Raw genomic sequence first — 20,036 nt, 5'->3', positions numbered from 1 at the left:
GGGGGTAGGCTAGAGTCAAGCATTGGAGTGCATGTGAGGAAGGAGAGACCCTGCATATTCTACCCAGGAGACATGGGCCCCAGCAGTAGGCATCCTGGAGTGGGAGCAGCCACAGAGGCACTTACTTGAAAGAGATGCTCCTGAAATTCTCCTCAGCTTCCTGGACACGGCCTAGGTATTTCAGACAGAGGCCTTTCAGCAACTTCACCAAACACTCATCATCCACTGAGTACTCATTCTCTAAGAATAGGGGAGTGAGGGAAGAAGACAGGCTTGTTTATTTCTGCAACAGTTACTCATGGATCCCCTACTCTGCTGGGCCCTGGGGACAGAGAGGTAACTCACACATGGTCACTGTACTCAGGAAGCTCACATCTGGGGAGGAAAGACAGATACTGAGACAGTGACAATGTAGTGAGATCAGGATTGACTGAAGGAAGCCCAGGGGCTGTGGGAGCCCAGAGGAGGCCTTGACCCTACCTGGGGGACAATGGACAGCTTGGAGAAGCTACCATTGAAGCTCAGTCTTAGAAAGGGAAAGGACCACACTAACCAGGGTAGAGAAGTAAGGAAGGACATTTTTAGTAGAGGGAAACTTTAACTGTAAAGACCTGTGATCTGACTCAGCCTGGCAGTTTCAAGGGCCGGGGTTAGTCACCTGGGCCCTTTTTCAGCATCTCTTCAGCCTTGGTGATAATCCCAAGTATCCCGTCTGTGAGTTCCGGCTGCTTCCCAATCACAGCATAGCCATTCCAAATGTACATCATTTCCTGAGGGCAGGGGAGCAAGTCAGTCCAAAGGTTTCCTCCCCAGTGGGGCCTTAGTTTCCCCAGCTGTAAATGGGCAGCTCAGATCAAGAGGATCACTAAAGGCCCTTCTAGCTCTAATCTTTTATGACAGATCTCAGCCCAGCCTATGAAGGGCTCAAAGGGGCCATGGCAGGGAGCCTCATCACTGATATTGGGATCTCACCTTACACCAATGCAGATCATAGTTTTTTGTTTTTTTTTTAAAGATTTTATTTATTCATTTACTTGAGAGAGAGAGCGAGCGAGCACATGAGAAGGGGGAGGGTCAGAGGGAGAAGCAGACTCCCCGTGGAGCAGGGAGCCCGATGTGGGACTCGATCCCGGGACTCCAGGATTATGACCTGAGCCGAAGGCAGTCGCTTAACCACTGAGCCACCCAGGTGCCCTGCACATAGTTTTTAACTACTCTTCTGCTCGTGGCTTCCCTGGGTGGTTATCATGCTCTCTCCCAACCTCTCTGTGTCCAAACTCTTCCCCTATACTTTGAGGACCAGGCTATGACCCACATTCTCCAGGAAGTCCTCCTCCCTGCTCATCTGGCAGGACCTCCCATATTGGAGGAACTGTATTTACTTAAGCACTTTAGGATTTCCAATAGCTCTTAAGACTGTCACCCTGTCTCTCTTCTCCCAAGGCAGTGGGCTTGAGTTACCATCATGAAAACTATGCAGGACATCCGGATTCCTTTCTTTCCTCCACTGCCAGGAATCTCAGAATTCTAAATTAAATGTTCATTTATAGTAATTCCATTAGCATTTCCTAAACTATGAAACCAGGTAATAGAGTGAAAGTGATTTGTATACAAAAAGTTCTAAAAAGATGTTATTGTTTTGGTTCTTGTTATGTTCTAGGGAGGGAATTTAAGTTTAGAACCAGTATTCCTCAAATGGTGTATATGGTCCCAAATTAGCAAATGTTCCTTTAAAGAAAGAGGTCTGTGGCCAAATAAGTTAGGGGAAAAAAAATCATCTTCAAGCTTATTCTTGGAGACTTACCATACGTATTATATAAAGGCTCCAAAAGGTCCACAGTGTATAAACTTTGTTTAGGCCAGTCTTTCCCAAATATATTTAATCACAGAAACTATTTTAGGCATAAATAGCATTTTGCAGATTGTAGTTTGAGAAATTCTCCTCTAAATTCCTGGTATAGTCACTTCTTGCCCTTTCCATCACCCCCCATATGATAATAGTTTTATTGTACAATTTAAACTATAAACAGCTTCAAAATGTGTTTAGAAATAATCTAGGATACATAATAAGCTCTATATTGATATTCAGTTTTTGATTCATAAAATATTTAACAGTTTATCAGCTAATTCTCATTACTGCTCTATGAAATGGGCAAGATGTATATCATTCCTAATCTTATATTAAGGGAAGGGGAACCCTATCCAAGGGCACATTGTTAGTGAATAGTGGAGCTGGGACCAGAAAAAAAAGCAGTGCCCTTTCCACTTTTTTGGCTACCTTAGTATTTGAATAACAAAACTCTTAACGAGCTGGGAACTTCTCTGATGCCTGCTCAAATCATGCATGGAATTAGCATCATAACAGCGGTTCAGAATCTGGGCTCTAGAACCATTCTAGGTTTAAATTCTAACTCTTCAACTCACTAGCTGTGTGACCTGGACAAGTTATTTTATCTTTCTACTTATATCTTACCTATTTATTAGATATTTTATCTCTCTACTTACCTATTAGGCCTTATCCCCATCTGTAAAATGGGGATACCACCAGCATCTGATACTCAGGGTTGTTGTGAGGATCAAATGAGGCAATGGGTGTAAAGAACACAGTCAGTGCCCTATAACATGGTCCTAGGCCTCAGAAAAAACTTGGTCCAGTGAGGGGGACAGTGTAAACAGTTATAATCATGTGACAAGACTGAAACAGATGGGTGGGAACACAAACAGCTGAGTGATGTCCTTGCCTAAGCACAGGGGTGCGGGCCTGCTCTCTCACCTTGAGGCGCCTGGAGCCTGCTCACCTGTCTCCCTGCCCCCACCAGACCAGTACTTTCTCAGGCAGGGGCTGGCTCTGGCCTATTTGTGTGCTTCCCTCACAGTCCCAGGTAAATTGTGAAATCCTTTTCAGGGCCCTGAGGCATGAAGGTCTTTCTCCCCCATCCACTTCCCCCTGGCCGTAGCAGTATCTCTGGCTTTCAGTTAATCCCCACAATCCAAACAAGTACAGGGACAGTCTAGACCCTCCTACCCACCAGAGCAGGGATTGGCAACGAGATCGGTTTGGGGGAGAGGTAGCGTCTGGACTTCCGGATAGCAAACTTCTCTGTAGGTAGAGATTTCCCCGCAATCTTGAGCTTTAGGCCAGGCACTGCTCTGTGAAAGAGATGAGGGGAAGAAAAAAGCTAGAGAGGACTGAGATCTCCAGCCTGCCCAGCCTCTGCTTGGCTCCTCTCTGGGCCTCAGTTTCCCCAGTTTATATGAGGGACTGTGTCGGACTCAACAGCCTGTGGCTATGGCCTTATATCACAGGCCCTGCCTCCAAACCCAACCACTTCCCGAGGCTAGGTAAGAGGCCTCCTCACACCAGCTGGCAGAGGTGAGAATGTCAGCAAACACCCCAGGCCTGCTTTGCTAGTTGTGACCTTGTGAGGTCTGAGGCCAAATAAGTTAGGGGAAAGTTCCACTTTCAGGCCCAGAAGGCCCAGCAGAAGTCTGACCCCAGTTCCACAGGGGAGATTAACACCCAGAGAAAGGGAAGGACCTGCCCACAACTGCATGGCTCAAACCTTTAATTAATCTGCCACGCGAGTTGTGGCCTCCTTAGCTGTTTCCAAGGGCAGAGTAACATGCGTGCAGCTAGGCAAGCCTCCACATCTGGGGCCTCACCCACCCAGCTCCATTCCCACCCTCCGATTTCTGCCACAGTCACTGGGTGTGGCTGTGACCCTCAGGCCTGAGCCATCCAGCTGGATCTAGTTGTGAGGTTCCCTGCCAAACACCTCCCCTGCTTATTCAGTGTGGAACCTCTCTGGGCCCCCGTTTTCTCATCTCTGAATTGGAGATAGTGATATGAAGGGGAGCAGAATTTGTCATCCTGAAATATGCCTCTTTGGCATAAGGATTATTAGGCTGGTTAAGGAACAGCAGATACAGGAAAAGCTCTGAAAACCTAGTAGCAGCTGCCCTTTTGTAAGAGACAATTACACTTATAAGTGAGATCTCCCAATAATAAGGGCTTTTCTCCTCTGTACCTGGAAGAGGATGACAAGCCCTAGAAACTCTTAAAGGAGAAAGCAGAGCCTTAAATCTGCAGGACCACCTTACCCTCCTTTACTGTGCTTTGCCTGAAAACCTCTCAGAACTGGCTCTCCACCCCCCAACATGTTCTGTTATCTTTAGCTGGGGATGATATTTAAGGTGATGGCTTGGGCCATTTCAGTGACTCAGTTTTCCTGGGTCTCGCCCATGTATACAGGAGGTATACATGTTATTAAACTCTGGCCTATTTTTCTCCTGTTAATCTTTTATTATTAGGGGTGGGGGGAGTATCTCAACCAGTCTCTAGCCAAGAACCTAGAAATGTAGAGGGAAAATGATCCTTCCTCCCCCACAGATACTTACTGTCCCAGGCTTTCTGGAAGAGCTATGAGATGGCGAAGTGGAGGCACTTGGTAAATGATAAAACACCCTACGACTATGACAGCAGTTAGTGGGAAGATCAGGTTACCACCACTCCCAGGTCTGCAAGCTGGGGTCAGCCCTCACCCAGGACTGGAAGAAGGCCCGAGGCTCCATCCTCAGCCTGCTGAGGCTTGAGCCCTGCTCTAAACCCTTCGCACAAGGCAATCAGCAGCACAGATAAGAATAAAAACAGCTGCTATTCAGTGGCTCCAGGCCCTACACCAGGCTCTTCAATATAGTCTCTATTTGATTCACAAAACAACCCTGCAAGGCAGAAGTGGTTATTCTCATTTTATAGCTGCTGAAATTGTTCACAGTGACACAGCTAAGAAACGGCAGAGGCTGGATTTGATCCTGTTTGATTCCCACATTTTGGTTCTCTACTGTGCTTCTCTGAGTAGAGCGGGCTAACTCAGCAGAAGGGACCTCAGATCTCTGAACCTCAGGGTCCACACATCTATCCCACTGACCAGAAGAAAGAGGCTCAGTGGAAAGGATGTTAACAAAACCCCTTTCTTGAGGCCGGGGCGGGGGAGCCCTCTGAACAGATTCAAAGGGCTGGAACAAGCAGCAGTAGGAAGTGGTGGTGATGAGACACATGGGGCCATCCTGGGGGAGGGTCAGGGAGCTCAGAAGCCCGCCACCTCCCTCCCTGGTGCCCACAGCTCAGGGTGGCTGTGGGCAGATGTGGCTGAGGCCCCGGACCCACCTGAACAACTCCACTTCATCATCCCCAAACGGCTTGTAATCCTCTTTTCCAAACATGCTGAGGTAGGCGGCCTTCATGTATATATAGGTGGCCTGGGCAAGGCAGAGTAAGAGTCAGATGTAAGCAGCCCGCCCTCCACACACCTCATTCAGACCTCACAAGGCCAGCCCGGTAGCCAAGCCCCAGGGGAGAAAGTGAGGGTGAGGAAGCTGAAGCACCTTGAGGACGAGCTGGGAGCTAAGTCCTGGAGAGGCCCACATCAAAGCTGCTTCCCTCTCTCCTCTGATGCAGCGGAGGGAAGGACTCGGGCAACGAGTGGGTGTGCGGGGCAGTGCTGAGGCGAGGATGGACACACAAAGGGCAGTAAGGGCTTCTGGGAAGCAATTCCTTCAGACTGGACTCTTGAGAGCCAATGGGATGATTCACAGAGACCTGAGAAAGGACCTTCCAGACGAGGGGAACAGCCTGAGCAAAGCCAGGGAGGGGCCGAGATGTGTGGTAAGAAGGCAACAAATAGGTAGCGGCAAGTATGGAATGCCTAAAAACAGAGGTGGGAGGCCAGAAGAGTCAGGGTCCCTGCGTAGAACTGCCTTCCTGTGTGCCAGGCACTGTACACACCTCACCTCACTTGATCCCAAAGACAATGCCAGAAAGGAATCTGTACCTTGCCTCTGCTTCCTGGCTGGGACTGCAGAGCTTCTGGGGGCAGAGCTGGAAGTGACCCCAGGTTTGTGTGCTTCCAGGGCCTTGCCCACTGGATCCACAGCCAGGCCTGACAGGGAAGGTGCAGCTGTGCAGAGACCCCCATCCCCACCCCAGGGTACATCCCTGAAAGCTGCTCCCCTTCCCCAGGAGTCCAGCCCTCCAGAAACCTGGCTATGTCCTGCCCCCCAGTGGCCGAGCCTTGAACCTCAGCTCCTGCCACCAGGGGCTGTGGAGGAAGAACCTGGCAGTGGCTCACAAAGAAGTACAGGGGGGTGGAGAAGGAAAAGGAGCAGGACATCGTGGAGTCGAGTCTCAGGAGAAGGCAGAAAGCAGCCTCCACCTGGGGGCCCCTCTCAGGCTGAAGCTCAGGGCTACTCCTAGTTCCACTCTGCCCTCCATACTTCCATCTACCCTTCACAAAATGAGGAAAAGCTGGTCTTTGCAGGGGTGGTGGGAAGATCTCTCCCCCTCTGAAACCTGTTGCTCATCCCATCTTTAACCTCCTGGTGTCATCCTTACCTTCTCCCTCTCTGCCTGGCACTGAGTAAGCAAGTCCTCATGATCTGACCTCCTCTATAGCTCTTGAATCCCACTGGCCTCGCCCGCACTCACTGCACCAGCCTCCATCCCACATCCCCGCTCCAGGCCACCAGGGATGTCTTTCTACTGCCCTTGTCCATATGGTTTCCTAACCCATCTCCTTGCTCCCATCCCTGTCCCTGCAGGCCATTTCCACACCACCGCCAGTCTGTTCTTTATTTAATGATTTTATTTAACAGAGAGAAAGAGCACGAGTGGGGAAGGGGCAGAGGGAGAAGGACAAGCAGAATCCATGCTGAGAGTGGAGTCTGACATGGGGCTTTATCCCATGACCTGAGCCAAAATCAGAGTCGGATGTTTAACCAACTGAGCCACCCAGGCAACCCCACTCTGATCTTTTTAAGTCAGGTCATGTCAGTTCCTCTTTGAAATCTTGGTAGCCCAGAATGCTTAGGATAAAATCCAGACTCCCTGTAATGGACTGTAAGCCCCTACCCTGTTTCCTCCCCCAGTTTCCTCTCCAACTTCATGTTGTTTCCCTCTCACTCACTCTAGCCACACTAGCCTCTGGGCTGTTCCCAGAACACCTGAGATGCACTCACCTTCCCCACCCCTGCATCTTCAGTGTCCTTTGCCTGGAACGCTCTTCATTAAGAAATCCATATGGCTTGCTCCCACACTTCATTCTGGTGTCTTCTCAGACAGGCCTTGCCTGATTTTTCTTTACTGCATATACCAGCCTGATGACATACTGTACACCTATTTGTGTGTTTCTTATCCCTCTTCCCACTAGAATATGAGCCTTGAGATGGAGGGGTCTTTGCTTTGTTTACTGTTGGATGTCCTCAGGACCTGGCCCATGGGGTGCCCAACAACTGCAGGAGGGATTTCTTAGGGCACAGATCTAAGCCACAAACATCAGGGGCTCCCCCACTCTCAGACTAAAGCCCAAACAGCCACTCAAGGCCCTTTGTGACCTGATTTTCTGATTCCTCTTCTGCCATTTCTCCCCCATCAGTCCTTAAACTCCCAGGCCTTCACCTGTGCCATCCCTCTGCCTGGGATGCCGTTGTCCCTCCTTACCAGGCCCATCCGCTGGCCTCCTCTAAGAGCCTTCTGCCACCCCTCCCCCAACCCAAACAACTTACCCTCATTGAGTCACCAGAAGTTAGAATGGATGCAGTGACCTAGAGTTCTGAGACCCACAGGCACCCAAGTTATCAAGGGATGCTACGGGGCCACTCTGATGGAAAACAGCCACCTCCCTGGGTGGGAGTCCTGTCTCCCCAGGCTTATCTGATTGCCCAATGATTCCACACATTTATTTTGCTGGATTACTCTACCAGGCTCTGTGTAGACAGTCGTTGTCCTCAAGAAGCTTACAGCTAGTGACTTAAGGGGAAAGTCCCTCCGCAGTACCCCTGCACTCCCACCCACAAAGCCCTTCACCTGGTGACACAGAACCTCTTGGCAGCACCCTAGCTCCTGAGCCTCGGTCCTTGCTGCTCTCCTCGCTTGGAGTACCATTCCACTTCCTCCACTCTGCCACCCTAAATTCTCCTCTTCTGTCCTCCTGGCTGGCCTGCCCAGGGCTGCCTCTGAGCTCCCCTTAGATTCCCTCACTACGGCACTCAGCACACCACTGTCTCCACTATGCGTGTGGCCATCTCAGGCTGCATGCACTGGGGGAAATGCGAAGGCCCCACACGGATGACTTGGCACAGTCCAGTCAAAGAGGGATGCCAAGCAGAGAGGCTGAGTAGTGGCCGTACGCTAAGTTCCTAGAGCTGGAAGTTGGTGGATTCAGGTGGCCAAGTGCCGCAGATTAGGAATGAACAAGGCCCCAGAATTCGAAGTACTACAACCCCCACTTTCACAGGAAGCACTTCTGAGGAAAGCATTGCGGGTGGGGGGTGGGGGGGCTGGCCACCTCAAAGCCACACAGTGAGCTGGCGATGGAGCTGACTCACAGCCAGACTTCCTGACACCTGGGAGGCCGGGCCCCGCCTCAGCTCCTCCCAGCAGCTGCGAGGGCACCCCGGGCCCCCTCTTCCCTGTGTATGTGAGCCCAGCTGCCTGCCTCCCTCCACAGGAAGGCTTCTAGGTCACTTTAGTTCAACAAGGTTCCCTGAGGTGGTGTTCCCATTGGGGGTGGGAGGGGATGAGGAATGAATCTCAGGCCCAAAGGCGCTGGGTCTGAGGGAACACCTTCAGCAGCATGGTGGTCTCAGGGCAAGAAGGGCCTCCTCGGTGGGACTTAAGGAACAAGGGAAAAGCAAAGGCCTTGAAGTCACACAGAACTGTCTTCAAATCCAGTGTCTGTCACCGGCACCTGTGTGGGCCAGGAAAGTCACATACCCTCTCTTGGCTTCCATGTCCCTGTGCGCCCAATGGAGGTAACTTCTACCCCATCGGGTGTATGTGGAAGAAACAGCAAGTGCTGGGCACACAGTAAGCTCAGTGAAAGCCTGCCCCCTCCTCTGGCCCCGCCTGCCCCAGACCCAAAGAATTCCCTTTCAGCTTTGTCCCTGGACAGGGGTACTGAAAAGGTGGGGGAGGGATGAGAAATCAGGATTTAAGGTCATTGAGACCCATGTTCTCTATATTTGCCAATACCAAATTGGATGCTCTCTGATGATCTCCATGATTCTAAGAGTCTTAGTTGAGCATTCTGTGCTATCATTACTGCGATGATAATGGCTAACACTTACTTTACCACTTACCATAATGTTACAAGTTTTCACCTATTGTGGGCATCTGCTGTGCTTTATTTTGCCTTCATAGGATCTCTTTAATGCCTCTTCCCACCAACCAACACTTTTTCTGGGGACATCCCCTCATTTTTTTCTGGAGAACCACCCCTCTCCTACTCTTGATCCACAAGGAGTCTTCCCACCCCTGTTCCCAAGCACTGACATGTGACCTAGCCAGACCAGTGAACCTTGATTGTGGGACTATGGTTGAAACCAAAGGGAAGATGTGAGTTAGGGGCAGGCGGTCCGTGGCCACCCTGCCTGTCACATGGAGAAAACCCGCCTGCACAGCAAAGATGTCATAGAGCAGAGCACAGCCACAGATGGAAAAATGTCAACCCAGATGACATAATTTGAATTCCTGGATCCAGCCCTACCTGAAATCAGTTGTGCCTAGAATTTTCAGTTCTGTGAACTAAAGAGCCTTTGGTGTTTTCAACCTGCATAGTCCATATACAGTGGCCATTAACCCCATGTGACTTTTTAAATTTAAATTTGCATTAAATAAAATTGAAAGCAGCCAGGTTCCCAGTCACACCAGCACACTGCAGGTTCTCAACGTGCCCTGTACCTGGGGGCTACCTCCACCATAACAGAATGTTCTATCGGATAGCATTCACCTAGACAGCTGAGCCATGCTTCCGTCCCTTGTGACTAAAAATCTTGACTGACACTGTAGTTCTAAACTTTATCTGCTCCTCACGGTCTTTAGTTCCTACCAACCCTGAGTCCTCTTAGAACTTATGGTTCGGTTTAAGTTCCAGCTGAGACATCTGTTTTCAGTTAAGGGTTTGGCCCTGGGTCTGGGGGCTTGTGGCCAGGCTGGCTTGGCCTGGCCCCCCAGCGGCCCCAGCACCTGGTGTCAGCCCACCTTGGACCAGGAGTTCTCCTTGCTGAGCAGGTCGGCATAGAAGTAGGCCATCTTCCACTGGCCCTTGTACGTGAAGCACCACATCAGCTCCCAGTAGCACATGTGGTGGAACTGCTTCCAGTGCTGCTGGGCCTCACAGCACTCCTCGAACCGCTGGATGGCCTGCGGGCAGCTGCTGGTCAGCGTTGTGGCCCCACCGCCCTGCCCCGCTCCGCGGCAGGCCCAGCCTCCTCCAGCGCTCGGCGGCCCAGCCCTGTGCCAGGCTCGGGGCGGGGGGGGGGCAGCAGCGCTGGGGGGATGGGATGGGAGTTCCGGGCTCCAGGCCTGGTTCTACCCACTAAGTCTTACTGATAGGACAACCCCGGGCCCAGTTACTGCCCCTTCCTGGGACTCTAGTCTTTGGGCACAAAATGAAAGGATGGGAAAGAGCTCTAATGGAAGGACAGGAGGCAGTGGAAAGTATTAATATGAAAGCGATACAATGTCTGTGCCTCAGAACAAACTCCGGAAGCTTCCAGTAGCTCCCATGAAAGGACCTGGACTGGGGGCATCTGTCTTGCCGCTTGAGGAACCACAGCCACAGCCAGCTGGAGACCCAGAACTCTACATTGTGCAGTCCCTCCTGGGGATTCTGCCAGACCCGTGTCCCTCCCCTCTCGAGCCCCTTCGATGGCTCCCTCCCATCTACGGAGCTTAGACTCCTTAGCCAGGTCATCAAGGTGCCCACCTCACACCCTGACACCGCTGCTCCATTCACAGTGCCTGTCACCAGGCCCTGAACAAGCGGGGCCTCCACCCCTCTGTCTCACCGAAGGGCCCCCCTGTGCAGGAATGCGGCAGTCCTGCATCTCCCTGTCAGATCTTAGTCACCGCGAAGGCCACCTCCTCCCTCATCTCCCCAGACTGTCCCATTCTGAACTGCTTCTCCCCCCGCTGCCCTCTCGTTGGTTCTCTCTTGGAGCCCTCCTCCCAGTCTCTGCCCGCTGGTCTGGGAGACCACAAGGGGTCACCAGCCCTGGCTCAGACCCCCGTTACTCACTGTGTCAACATTGCCCTTAATGGCTTCAATCCGCCCCGCGAAGAACAGGAAGATGGCACCCTGCAGTGACACGCACGTGGGTCTGTGTGGGTGCGCAGGGCACACGTGGGCCGGAGGGGGGGGGTTCCGGGGCGGGGCGGAGGGGAGACTCACCTTAGGATATCGCTTCAGGTAGGGCTTCAAGAGCTTCTCTGCTTCCTCGATGTTGACGTTCCCGGTACCTGAAGGAGGCAAGGGGACAGCACATATCACCACCACTGGCTCTTGGAATCCCCCCAGCAATCGACCAGGGACTTATCGGGGCCTCCTCTTCCCTCTCTGGGAAATGGGTATAATAATTCTCCTACCTCCAGGGTGATGTGAGGATTAAATAAGACGGTGCCAGTATCGCCCCAGCACACCACAAGGCTCAATACCCAAGAGCCCATGCCCACCAGGGTGGTACCCAGAACCCCAAGGGCCTGCCTACAGTGTCCTCACACCCTCTACAAGGTGGGCATGACCATCCCCATTTCCCAGAGGACAAAACGGAGGCTGGAACCTGGGCATACTGTGAGGAAGTGAGTGGTCCGCAGGCCAGGCCCCAAGACAGCTGATGGTGCTCTGCTGATTCTGGTCCCAGCGCCCCACCCCCAGTCCCGGGGGCCCCCCGGCAGGGTCCGCAGCTCCTTGTCCTTAGAGCCAGCCCAGCCCCAGGCACCCCGGCTGTCGCTGTCGCCCAGGGGGCGCTCCTACCGAGCACGAAGGTGAGGAAGGTGTGGTAGCAGAGCAGCAGCATGACACAGAGCACAGCGCGGAAGCTGTGCCCTGAGGCGCCCTCCTCCAGCTGCAGCAGCCCGTAGTCCTGGCGGAGAGAGACCCACAGGCTGAGGCCAGACCCAGGGGCCGGGGGGCCCACCGGACAGCTGGGAGGGCCGTGCTGCTGGGGCAGGGGCACGAGAGCGCTGGATTCCGCGTCTGGAAGCCCGCCGGCCAGGTCAGCCGCCCGCACCCCCGCACCCGGGCTGGGCCACCCTGAGCCAGGCTGCCCCTCTCGCTGCCTCAGCCACCTTCCTGGGGTGCCAAGGCCAGGGCGGAGGCTTGGGTCCAGGTGTCCCCTACTTCCTCAACAGCCCCTTCCCCATTCCTGCCTTTATTCACCTGCTGGCCCCCATGGTGAGCACTGAGGCCCGGAGCAGCCCCGGGTCTGGTCAGAGAGGAAGAGAGGCCAGACTCCACTTGAGGCAGATAATCCTAACCAGAGGCTCAGAGCACAGATGGGACCACAAGGACTGCAGTCTGGGAAGGCTTCCTGGAGGAGAAGGCTCTAGAGCCTGGCTGGGGAGGAGGAGAGGCCAGACTCCACTTGTATCCCTGCCTGCAGTCTCTGCCCCCATCTGTCCTCCAGGGTAATCTGACCTACCTCACCCCTGCCTCAAACCCTCCATAGCTTCCTTGCCTTCAGGGTAAAGATGAAGCCAGAGCCAGTGTCTGAGGTCTCTCCCACTTTGGTCTCGTCACCCTCTCCTCCTAGCCAGGCAGGCCACACCGTCCTACCTCTTGGCCTTTCTCATGCTCTTCCCTCCTGTCATCATCCCGAAATCCTTCTCAGGACTCAAGGGCCTTCTTAAAACTAAAAGAGACCTTTGGAGCCTCTAGCTGGTGTTTCCCAGGACCAGGGCCATGGACCATGGACAGGTCTCCAGACAGACATGAGGCTCAGAGTCCCAAGTGAGGGTCTTCCCTTCCCAGTTCTCTATGTGTCCTGATGGTATGCAGGAGAAAGCCTCAGTCCCGTGCTGGTGTGTGTTCAACACCTCTTCCCACAGGAAAACGGCGTCGGTAGATCCTACAGCCTGCTCTCACAAGATTGCTTATGGTTATGATTATGTTCTTATCATGCCAAATAACATGGGTTTTCTATGCAGTAGTGTTTCCTTTAGATAAACTTAAGTAAAAAATATGAGCCATTTTTGGGAAAAATAATACATAAATAATATCGAGGTCTACAGTCGTGGCAAAAATCAGGAAAGGCAAGAGGAAGTTCAAGTTTGAGAAACACTGATCAGTCTAAAACAAAAAAGCCCCTTGTTTTACCCAAAAAGACCCAGAGGAGGAGGAGGAGATGAGGCTGGACTGACCCAGGACTCCTGACTCCCAGGCGACAGTTCCTTCTACAATGAGGGGCCTCCTCTACCAGGGAGCTCTCCCTGATTTGCTACCTAGTACTCAGACTCCTGCCTTTAGCAAAGTCTCTGGGTGCTTGCGTCCTCTGGTTTCTGCCCTCAAGGCCTGATGCATGGTAGTGCTTCTCTTCGGCATCTCTCAGACAACAAAATGATCTCAAGGGAAAGAACTTGCTCAAAGTCTTCCAAAGGGAGGAGGACTAGGTTCCTGACACCTGTAAGGCTCAGAGAACATGACTCCAGGCCACTGCACGAAGCTGCCCTTCACACCCATCCTTACCCTACAGCCTCTTCACCCTGTGTGGGGCTGGGCAGGGATCACTGGCCACATTTCATTGGAGAGGAGATGGAGGCTGAGAGAGGCCTGGGCTTTGTCCAGGGCCACAACTGAGGGGGGCTGTGCCAGGACCGACACACAGGGCCTGCGGCCCCTCAGCCCCACCCTGTCCAGCTGAGCCAGTCAGGAGTCCCAGAAGACAGGTGGTTACCTTGTTTCCTGAAAATCCCACAAACTCCAACAGCCGCAGGATCCTGTTAGGAAGCATGGACAGCGTCTGCAGGAACAGAGGCAGGTGGGCATGTGGAGGGGTGGGAGCTGTCCCTCCGACTCCCCAAACTCCAGAGTCCCGTGGTAATCCTGGGGGAGCACCTATCTCCAGAATGCCCACAAGGAGGCCCGAGGTTTCCCAGAAAGCCAACTTCCCCGGATGGAGAAGCACCTGTGTGACAACTAGGAACAAACTGTGTCTAAATCCTAATCTCACCGCACCCACTGGGTCACCCTGGGCAAGCTACATAGCCTTTCTGTGCCTCAGTTTCCTCATCTGGGAATAATAATAGCCCCTTCCTCCTAGGGGTACCATGAAGATGGATCAAACTAAGGTTTGTAAAGCACATGAAAGCTGGTGTTTCACACTGAATCCCTGCTCTGCACCAGGGGCTCTGTCATTGCATTTGATCCTCAGAACAGTCCTGCCAAGAAAGATCACTGTCCCTTTTGATAGATAGAAAAACAGAGGCAGAGATAAGTGACAGGACATGCCTAGGGCCCCACAGCTCATCAGAGGGGGGCCAGTTCTCAAACCCAGGACAGCCTGGCTATAACCTGTTAAAGCATCTGATGAACTCTGCAGTTTGAACTTCTCAGCACTTGGGCCACTTTATATACAAGGAAACTGGAACCCAGTTTCCCACTTCACATACAAGGAAACTGGAACCCAGAGTGGGGCAGGGACCCCCGCCCCAAGGCCTGCTCTTGGAACAGGCTTTGCCAAGAGGGGAGAGAGCCACACCCTGCCTCATATGCACTTCCGGACAGGTCTCTGGACACCTGGGGCCAAGAGTCTAAACTGTTGATGAGCATCTCCTCCTCCCAATAATAAGCTTCAGAGCCTCCCTGCCTCGCTTAGCTCACACTGTTCCTTCTGCCTTGAGTGCCCTTCCATCTACAGATCCTTCAAGATCCAGCTCAGATATTCCCCACTCCATGGAACCTTCCCCAACCTCCCCCAGGAAGGGGTCTTGGCTTTCTGTTCCTGTGGGTTGCCCACTGCTTCCAGGCCTTTCTCCTGCTACTGGTCAATATTTAACCACCAGCTCTCCAGGGTAGAAAAGGCCCTGATTTATTGTGTTTGTCTTTTTCTGGTCCTATAAATACTGCCGCCATGTGCATTTCAAGCTTTCAACTTGACTTGGGAAGAAACGCACAGACGGACTTCTGAAGCCAGCGCCAGCACCCACTCCCACCCCACCCCGGCTCTGAGCGGCCGAGGCTGGCAACAGGTCTGCTTTCTTGCTGGGTCCCCGCGCCAGCATGGGGCCCAGCACCACAGGCCAGCAGAGAGCAGGTGTAGGGGCACTCCCACTCACCAGGTTGAAGGCTCCCACACCAAGCTTCACACCTCCTTCAAAGTGTCTGTGGTTCTCTCCCTTGCAGTAATGTGAGGACTGCACAAGGCTGTCCAGCTCCCTGTGGAGAGAGGCACAGTCTTGTTTCAGCCACATAGTGGGGGCGAGGTCCCATTCCAGCTGGGGACTAAGCTTGCCCCCCACTCCCAGCTGTTCTCAGAACTCCCTGGTGGTAGACTGATAACAGTTCTGGCAATCCAGAGAGCTGATACTCGAGGAATTTCTAACCCCATCTCCATAATAACATACTCCTTGCCCCTGAATGTCAGCCTTATCAGCCCTAGCACACCTGCCTCGTCCAACGTCTAGGTATTTGCACATGCTCTGCATTCTCTCTAGAACAGTTTCTTAACTTTGGCACTACTGACATTTTAGGCTGGATAAAGTCTTCGTTCAGGTGGAGGTGGGGGGCTGTCTGTACTATCATAGGATGTTTAGCAGCATCCCTGGCCTCCACCCACTAGATGCCAGGAGCAACCTCCCCCAAGGTTGTCACAACCAGCATGTCTCCAAATATTGCCAAATGCCCCAGTAAAGAGCCACTAGGCTAACTCCAACACTCCACCCTTCAAGAAGTCTACCTGGGGCCTCTTGGTTGAAATCCAGCCCTCTCTTTCCTGGTCATCAGTCACACAGAGTCCATATCCCAGCCTGCCTGGGGTAGGACAGAGGCTTTAAAGATGTGCCTGCCTCCTTCCTGGGCCATGAGCATCTTGAGGACTTTCAGTCAGCAAACACTGACTGAGGTCTCTTTGTGCCAGGCACTGGAGGGCATCTGGAAGCAAAGCCACCAAGCTGCTGTCCTCACAACTCTCCCACTCTAGGAGACGGACCCCCATCAAGTCCCTGTGAGGGTGAGGAGCTCCTCAAAGGAGAAGACTCCTGGGGCCTGACCTAGTCTGGGGTTCAGGGAAGGTCTCCCTGAGAAGCTGACACTTGAGCTGAAACCCTGGAGGGTTAGCCTGGCACAGAAAGAGTGTTCCTAGCAAAGAGACAGCATGTCCAAAAGCCCTGAAGTAGAATGAGCTTGGCATGTTTGAAGAAGTGAGGGAAGGCCCAAATGTCTGAGGCAGAATGAGGTGGACGATATTGCTCGGAGGGCGGGAGGAGCTCCCAGGAATGACTCAGCAATGACCTGGGACTTTATTCTAAGAGCAAGGGGGGTGTCGGGAGTTGGTAAGGGGGTGACTTAACAAGGTCTGTGCTTTGGAAACATCACTCTGGGAGCTGGTGAAGAGACTGGCGGGGGCAGAGCACGACTCCAGCACAGACCCACCAGGTAATGCAACGCCCATATACTACATGCTGTCTTATATCCCAGCAGTACCTTGAAATCAGACTCACAATATCTCTGTAGGGAAACAGTCACTTTAGATGGGGAAAATAAGATGATACATAGTCTCAAGTCAATTCAAGTCAACTTTTAATGGAAAATGAATTTTAATGCCAAACTTGAAGGAAGAAACTGGGCTTTCGAAGTTTTTTTGATTTTAGAATTGTAGATAAGAATTGTGGTGCCATGTTAAGTAGAAGTGTTCGGACTGAGGCTTATTTCTTTTATCCATTAAACAAGGCCTATGGCTGGCCCAGTGCTAAGATGGTATGGAAATGATCTGGCCCTCAGGAGGGTGTGAGTGTGTACTGGAGGGGTCCAAAGAAGGCTTCATGTGGAAAGTGGCATTTGGACTGGGCCTTAACAGATGTGTAGGGGTCCTGTTGCTGTTCTCAAAATGACAGTCCCTGTGCCTTCCTCCAGGCCCCTACCACACCACACTGTCCACAATCTGTCTGATCTTCCCCTGCTCGGGGTCAGGCATAGACTCAGGGGAACCAAATGAACAGATACACCCAGAAAACCAGGGGAATAATATTCTGGAAAACTGAGGTCCTGGGGGTGCAGAGATCTTGCCTGAGGTCACATGGCATTCTAGGCTTCCTGCCACCAGCAAGTTGCTCTCTACCTCCCACAAAGCAGCCTGAGGGGCACAGGGTCATAGACGCTGTGGACCCAGGCGCCCCCAGACCAGCCCCACTCACTTGTAGGTCTGGTAGCTGTTTCGAACTTTGATGCCGCCCTTGATGAAGCTCACCATGTTCTCATCCTGCAGGAGGGAGAGATGCTAAGAGCCAGGCCTGGGTGGGGAGCCACAGGCTTGAGAGGCATCGTACAAGGCTCCGGGCCCAGCCTGCCCCACCTTGGGCCCAGCTCTCTAAGGAGTCCTGGTGAGGATGGGGTCAGGGGTTGGCCAAACCAGGCCTCCCTAAGCCCTGGAACTTGAGATGAGGATTTCCTTGCCAAACAAGACCTCCAAAATGCCCAGGGCTCAACCACAGCCTCCACAGTTACATATGCTAAGTGCCTGGCAAGGGGCCTGGAGGAGGCACTCCCAGTGGGTAACAGGCCTCCTCCAGGTGGAGGAACTGTGGGAAAGCGAGAGGGATGCTCATTGTTTTTTTTTTTTTTTTTTTTTTATTTATTAATTTATATATTTTTTTTACAACAAGCAGCTATTTATCACATTTGTAATTTAAAGCACCAATACCTACAGCCCATCTGTAGTTCCATTCCTGGGGGGTATGCCCAAGAGAAATGATGAACATGGGCTGCAGAAGTCACCTTCAAGAATGTTCACAGCACCAGTGTTGATAGCAGCCAGGAACCAGAAACAACCCAAATGCCCTTCAGCAGGAGAATGGATAAACAGACTGCTATATTCGTAGAAGGGAATATTATACAACCACATAAGGTCGAGTAAAGAAAGCAAGTCCCACACAGCTTGAGGGCTTAAGAACCTTGAAGCCAACTAAAACATAACAATATGCTGCTCAGACATGAATAGGAAGCTGAGAAAACTATTTTTAAAAAATAAGGTGGGGGATGATAAATAAAACTCTAGGCAGTGGTTTCCCCATGAAGGGAGGCAGGGAACAGGGTGGGGAGGAGCCCAGAGTCCTCGCGGACTTGCTAGCTGTGTTCTGTTCTCTGGTTGGGTGGGGGAACTCATGGGTGTTTATTATGTGTAATAGAATACACAAATAAAAGGCCACTCACAATGCAATTATTAACAGTGATCCTAATGACGAATTAGGATTAATCTAATTCTAATTACCTGAGGTACAAAAAGAACAATAGCTAACAAAAAAAAAAATAGTACCCTAATAATAAAATTCATATGTGCCTCTCTACCCCAATACCCACATTCACATGATTACATGTCACAACCCAGGCTTTCTGGTGAAATCATGAGGTGGTGGCACTCATAACTACCACTGGGTGGTGGGGAGCACAGGCTCCAGGCTGACCAGACCTGCGTTCAAATCCCAGCTCTGCCAGGTGCTAATCAGATGACCCTGTGGAAGGGGCTCCTCCCCTCTAGTCCTCCCCTTTGCAGGCCTGTGAGGTGACGATTTAATAATATATGCACATTTATGTAAAAACGACCATGCGGGGCGCCTGGGTGGCTCAGTCGTTAAGCGTCTGCCTTTGGCTCAGGTCATGGTCCCAGGGTCCTGGGATCGAGCCCCGCATCAGGCTCCCTGCTGGGCGGGAAGCCTGCTTCTCCCTCTCCCACTCCCCCTGCTTGTGTTCCCTCTCTCGCTGTCTCTCTCTCTGTTGAAAAATAAAATCTTTAAAAAAACAAAAAAACAAAAAAACCCGACCATGCATTCAGTGTAAGGTAGGTAAAACCACATAGCTGTAATGTGCACACAAAGCCTGGTACGTCGCAGAGTCAAGTTGGATCCATTCAAACTTGCGTGTTGAATGGATCAAGTGTAAAGCAGGCTCTGTGCCAGTGCCCGTCACCCCACACGGCGGCAGCGCACCCTCGCAGTGGGTGGGACACGTGTGCTCAGTGTGGGGGTAAAGCCCATCACCGCGGCCAGTGAGCCTGGCCAGGGCTGCTAGTGCTAGGGTCACCGAGCCTCAGTCCTCCGGAACCGCAAGGAGGCCGGCTGGGGCTGCTATAGCTACTTCCGGCTTCGAGATGGTGACGATGGAAACCCCCAGGCCCTCTGTACACGGAGAGGGCTCCTACCTGCAGGAAGGTCAGAGCTGCTCTCTGTAGCAGGCACTCCGCATAGCAGACCTCAGCGTGGATTTCCTCTGCAAGGAGAGAACCAAAGCCCTGAGGCCTCCTGGGACTTTGGGCAGGCGGCAGGGGCCAAATCCTCCACGCCCTACTTCCCAGAAGGCAGAGGGAGCCTGAGTCAGCACCCTCCCCCTCCCCCACCATGGGGGGAGGGGTCCGGCTCCTTCACAGCTTTCACCATTGTCCAAAATTAGCTCACATTCCCCCCACCTGCCTTCCACCTGGTTCCCCCCAGCCCATCACCCCGAGTGGCAGTGCAGGGCCCTGGGCTTCCTTCTCTTGTTCTCCGAGCACCCCTGTAGGTGCTGTGCGCCAAGCCCCCGCAGTGCCAGGCAGGGAGAAGGTGCTGGGTTGAATGGATAAACAAAGAAGATCCTGATCCAGGGAAGCCCACAGGCTGTAGGAGTAAGGGAAGGAAAACTAACACAGTCCAGGGGGTCAGGGGAGACTTCCAGAAGAAAGGACATTCGGGTCGGGCCATCTGACTTGAAAAGGAATGGAAGGAAGAGGCAGGAAGAGCTTTCAAGGCAGAGGCCTGGGAGAACCAAAAACTCTGATGTTTGGGGACAGCCAAGCACAGAAGGCTGAAACAGGGTGAGGTAGGGAGAGACTTAGGGGACAGGTAAAGATGAGGGGCAGCGGTCTGGTTGCAAAGGGCTTGAATGCTGGTGGGGGGCTGCACATTTGGCCTGTGGGCATCGGGGAGCTCTGGAAGGCATGAAGGAGGGAGGGGCACTGTCATATTCATTATTTTGTGCTGGAAACTTCAAGGGCTCTTGAGGGTGGGGAAGGCCATT

At 52.5% G+C, this 20,036-nt stretch overlaps 1 protein-coding gene across 9 annotated transcripts in view; it reads right to left on the bottom strand.

Moving 5' to 3' along the window:
• The window catches only part of TTC39A (tetratricopeptide repeat domain 39A), a 56,658-nt gene that overhangs the window by 6,523 nt on the left and 30,099 nt on the right, over window positions 1-20,036 (bottom strand). For 4 of the 9 annotated variants that reach the window (XR_013448193.1, XM_036108420.2, XM_036108419.2 and 1 more), the window contains exons 5-16: window positions 19,186-19,253; window positions 17,186-17,250; window positions 15,110-15,209; window positions 13,729-13,794; window positions 11,811-11,919; window positions 11,229-11,296; window positions 11,076-11,135; window positions 10,037-10,198; window positions 5,168-5,259; window positions 3,030-3,150; window positions 659-770; window positions 126-240 (exon numbers count right to left, since the gene is read on the bottom strand). Coding sequence is in view for 8 of the 9 variants with exons in the window: in XM_036108420.2 (XP_035964313.1) it covers window positions 126-240; window positions 659-770; window positions 3,030-3,150; window positions 5,168-5,259; window positions 10,037-10,198; window positions 11,076-11,135; window positions 11,229-11,296; window positions 11,811-11,919; window positions 13,729-13,794; window positions 15,110-15,209; window positions 17,186-17,250; window positions 19,186-19,253 (1,138 nt within the window). In the remaining variant the exon portion in view is untranslated. Of the gene's footprint in view, window positions 1-125; window positions 241-658; window positions 771-3,029; window positions 3,151-5,167; window positions 5,260-5,385; window positions 10,012-10,036; window positions 10,199-11,075; window positions 11,136-11,228; window positions 11,297-11,810; window positions 11,920-13,728; window positions 13,795-15,109; window positions 15,210-17,185; window positions 17,251-19,185; window positions 19,254-20,036 lie in introns of those variants that run through there. The other 5 variants (XM_036108426.2, XM_078073165.1, XM_078073163.1 and 2 more) reach the window with 5 other exon arrangements.

Source organism: Halichoerus grypus, chromosome 5, assembly GCF_964656455.1.
Source record: "Halichoerus grypus chromosome 5, mHalGry1.hap1.1, whole genome shotgun sequence".
Lineage (NCBI taxonomy): Eukaryota > Metazoa > Chordata > Mammalia > Carnivora > Phocidae > Halichoerus > Halichoerus grypus.
This window is presented reverse-complemented; position numbering and strand designations above follow the sequence as displayed.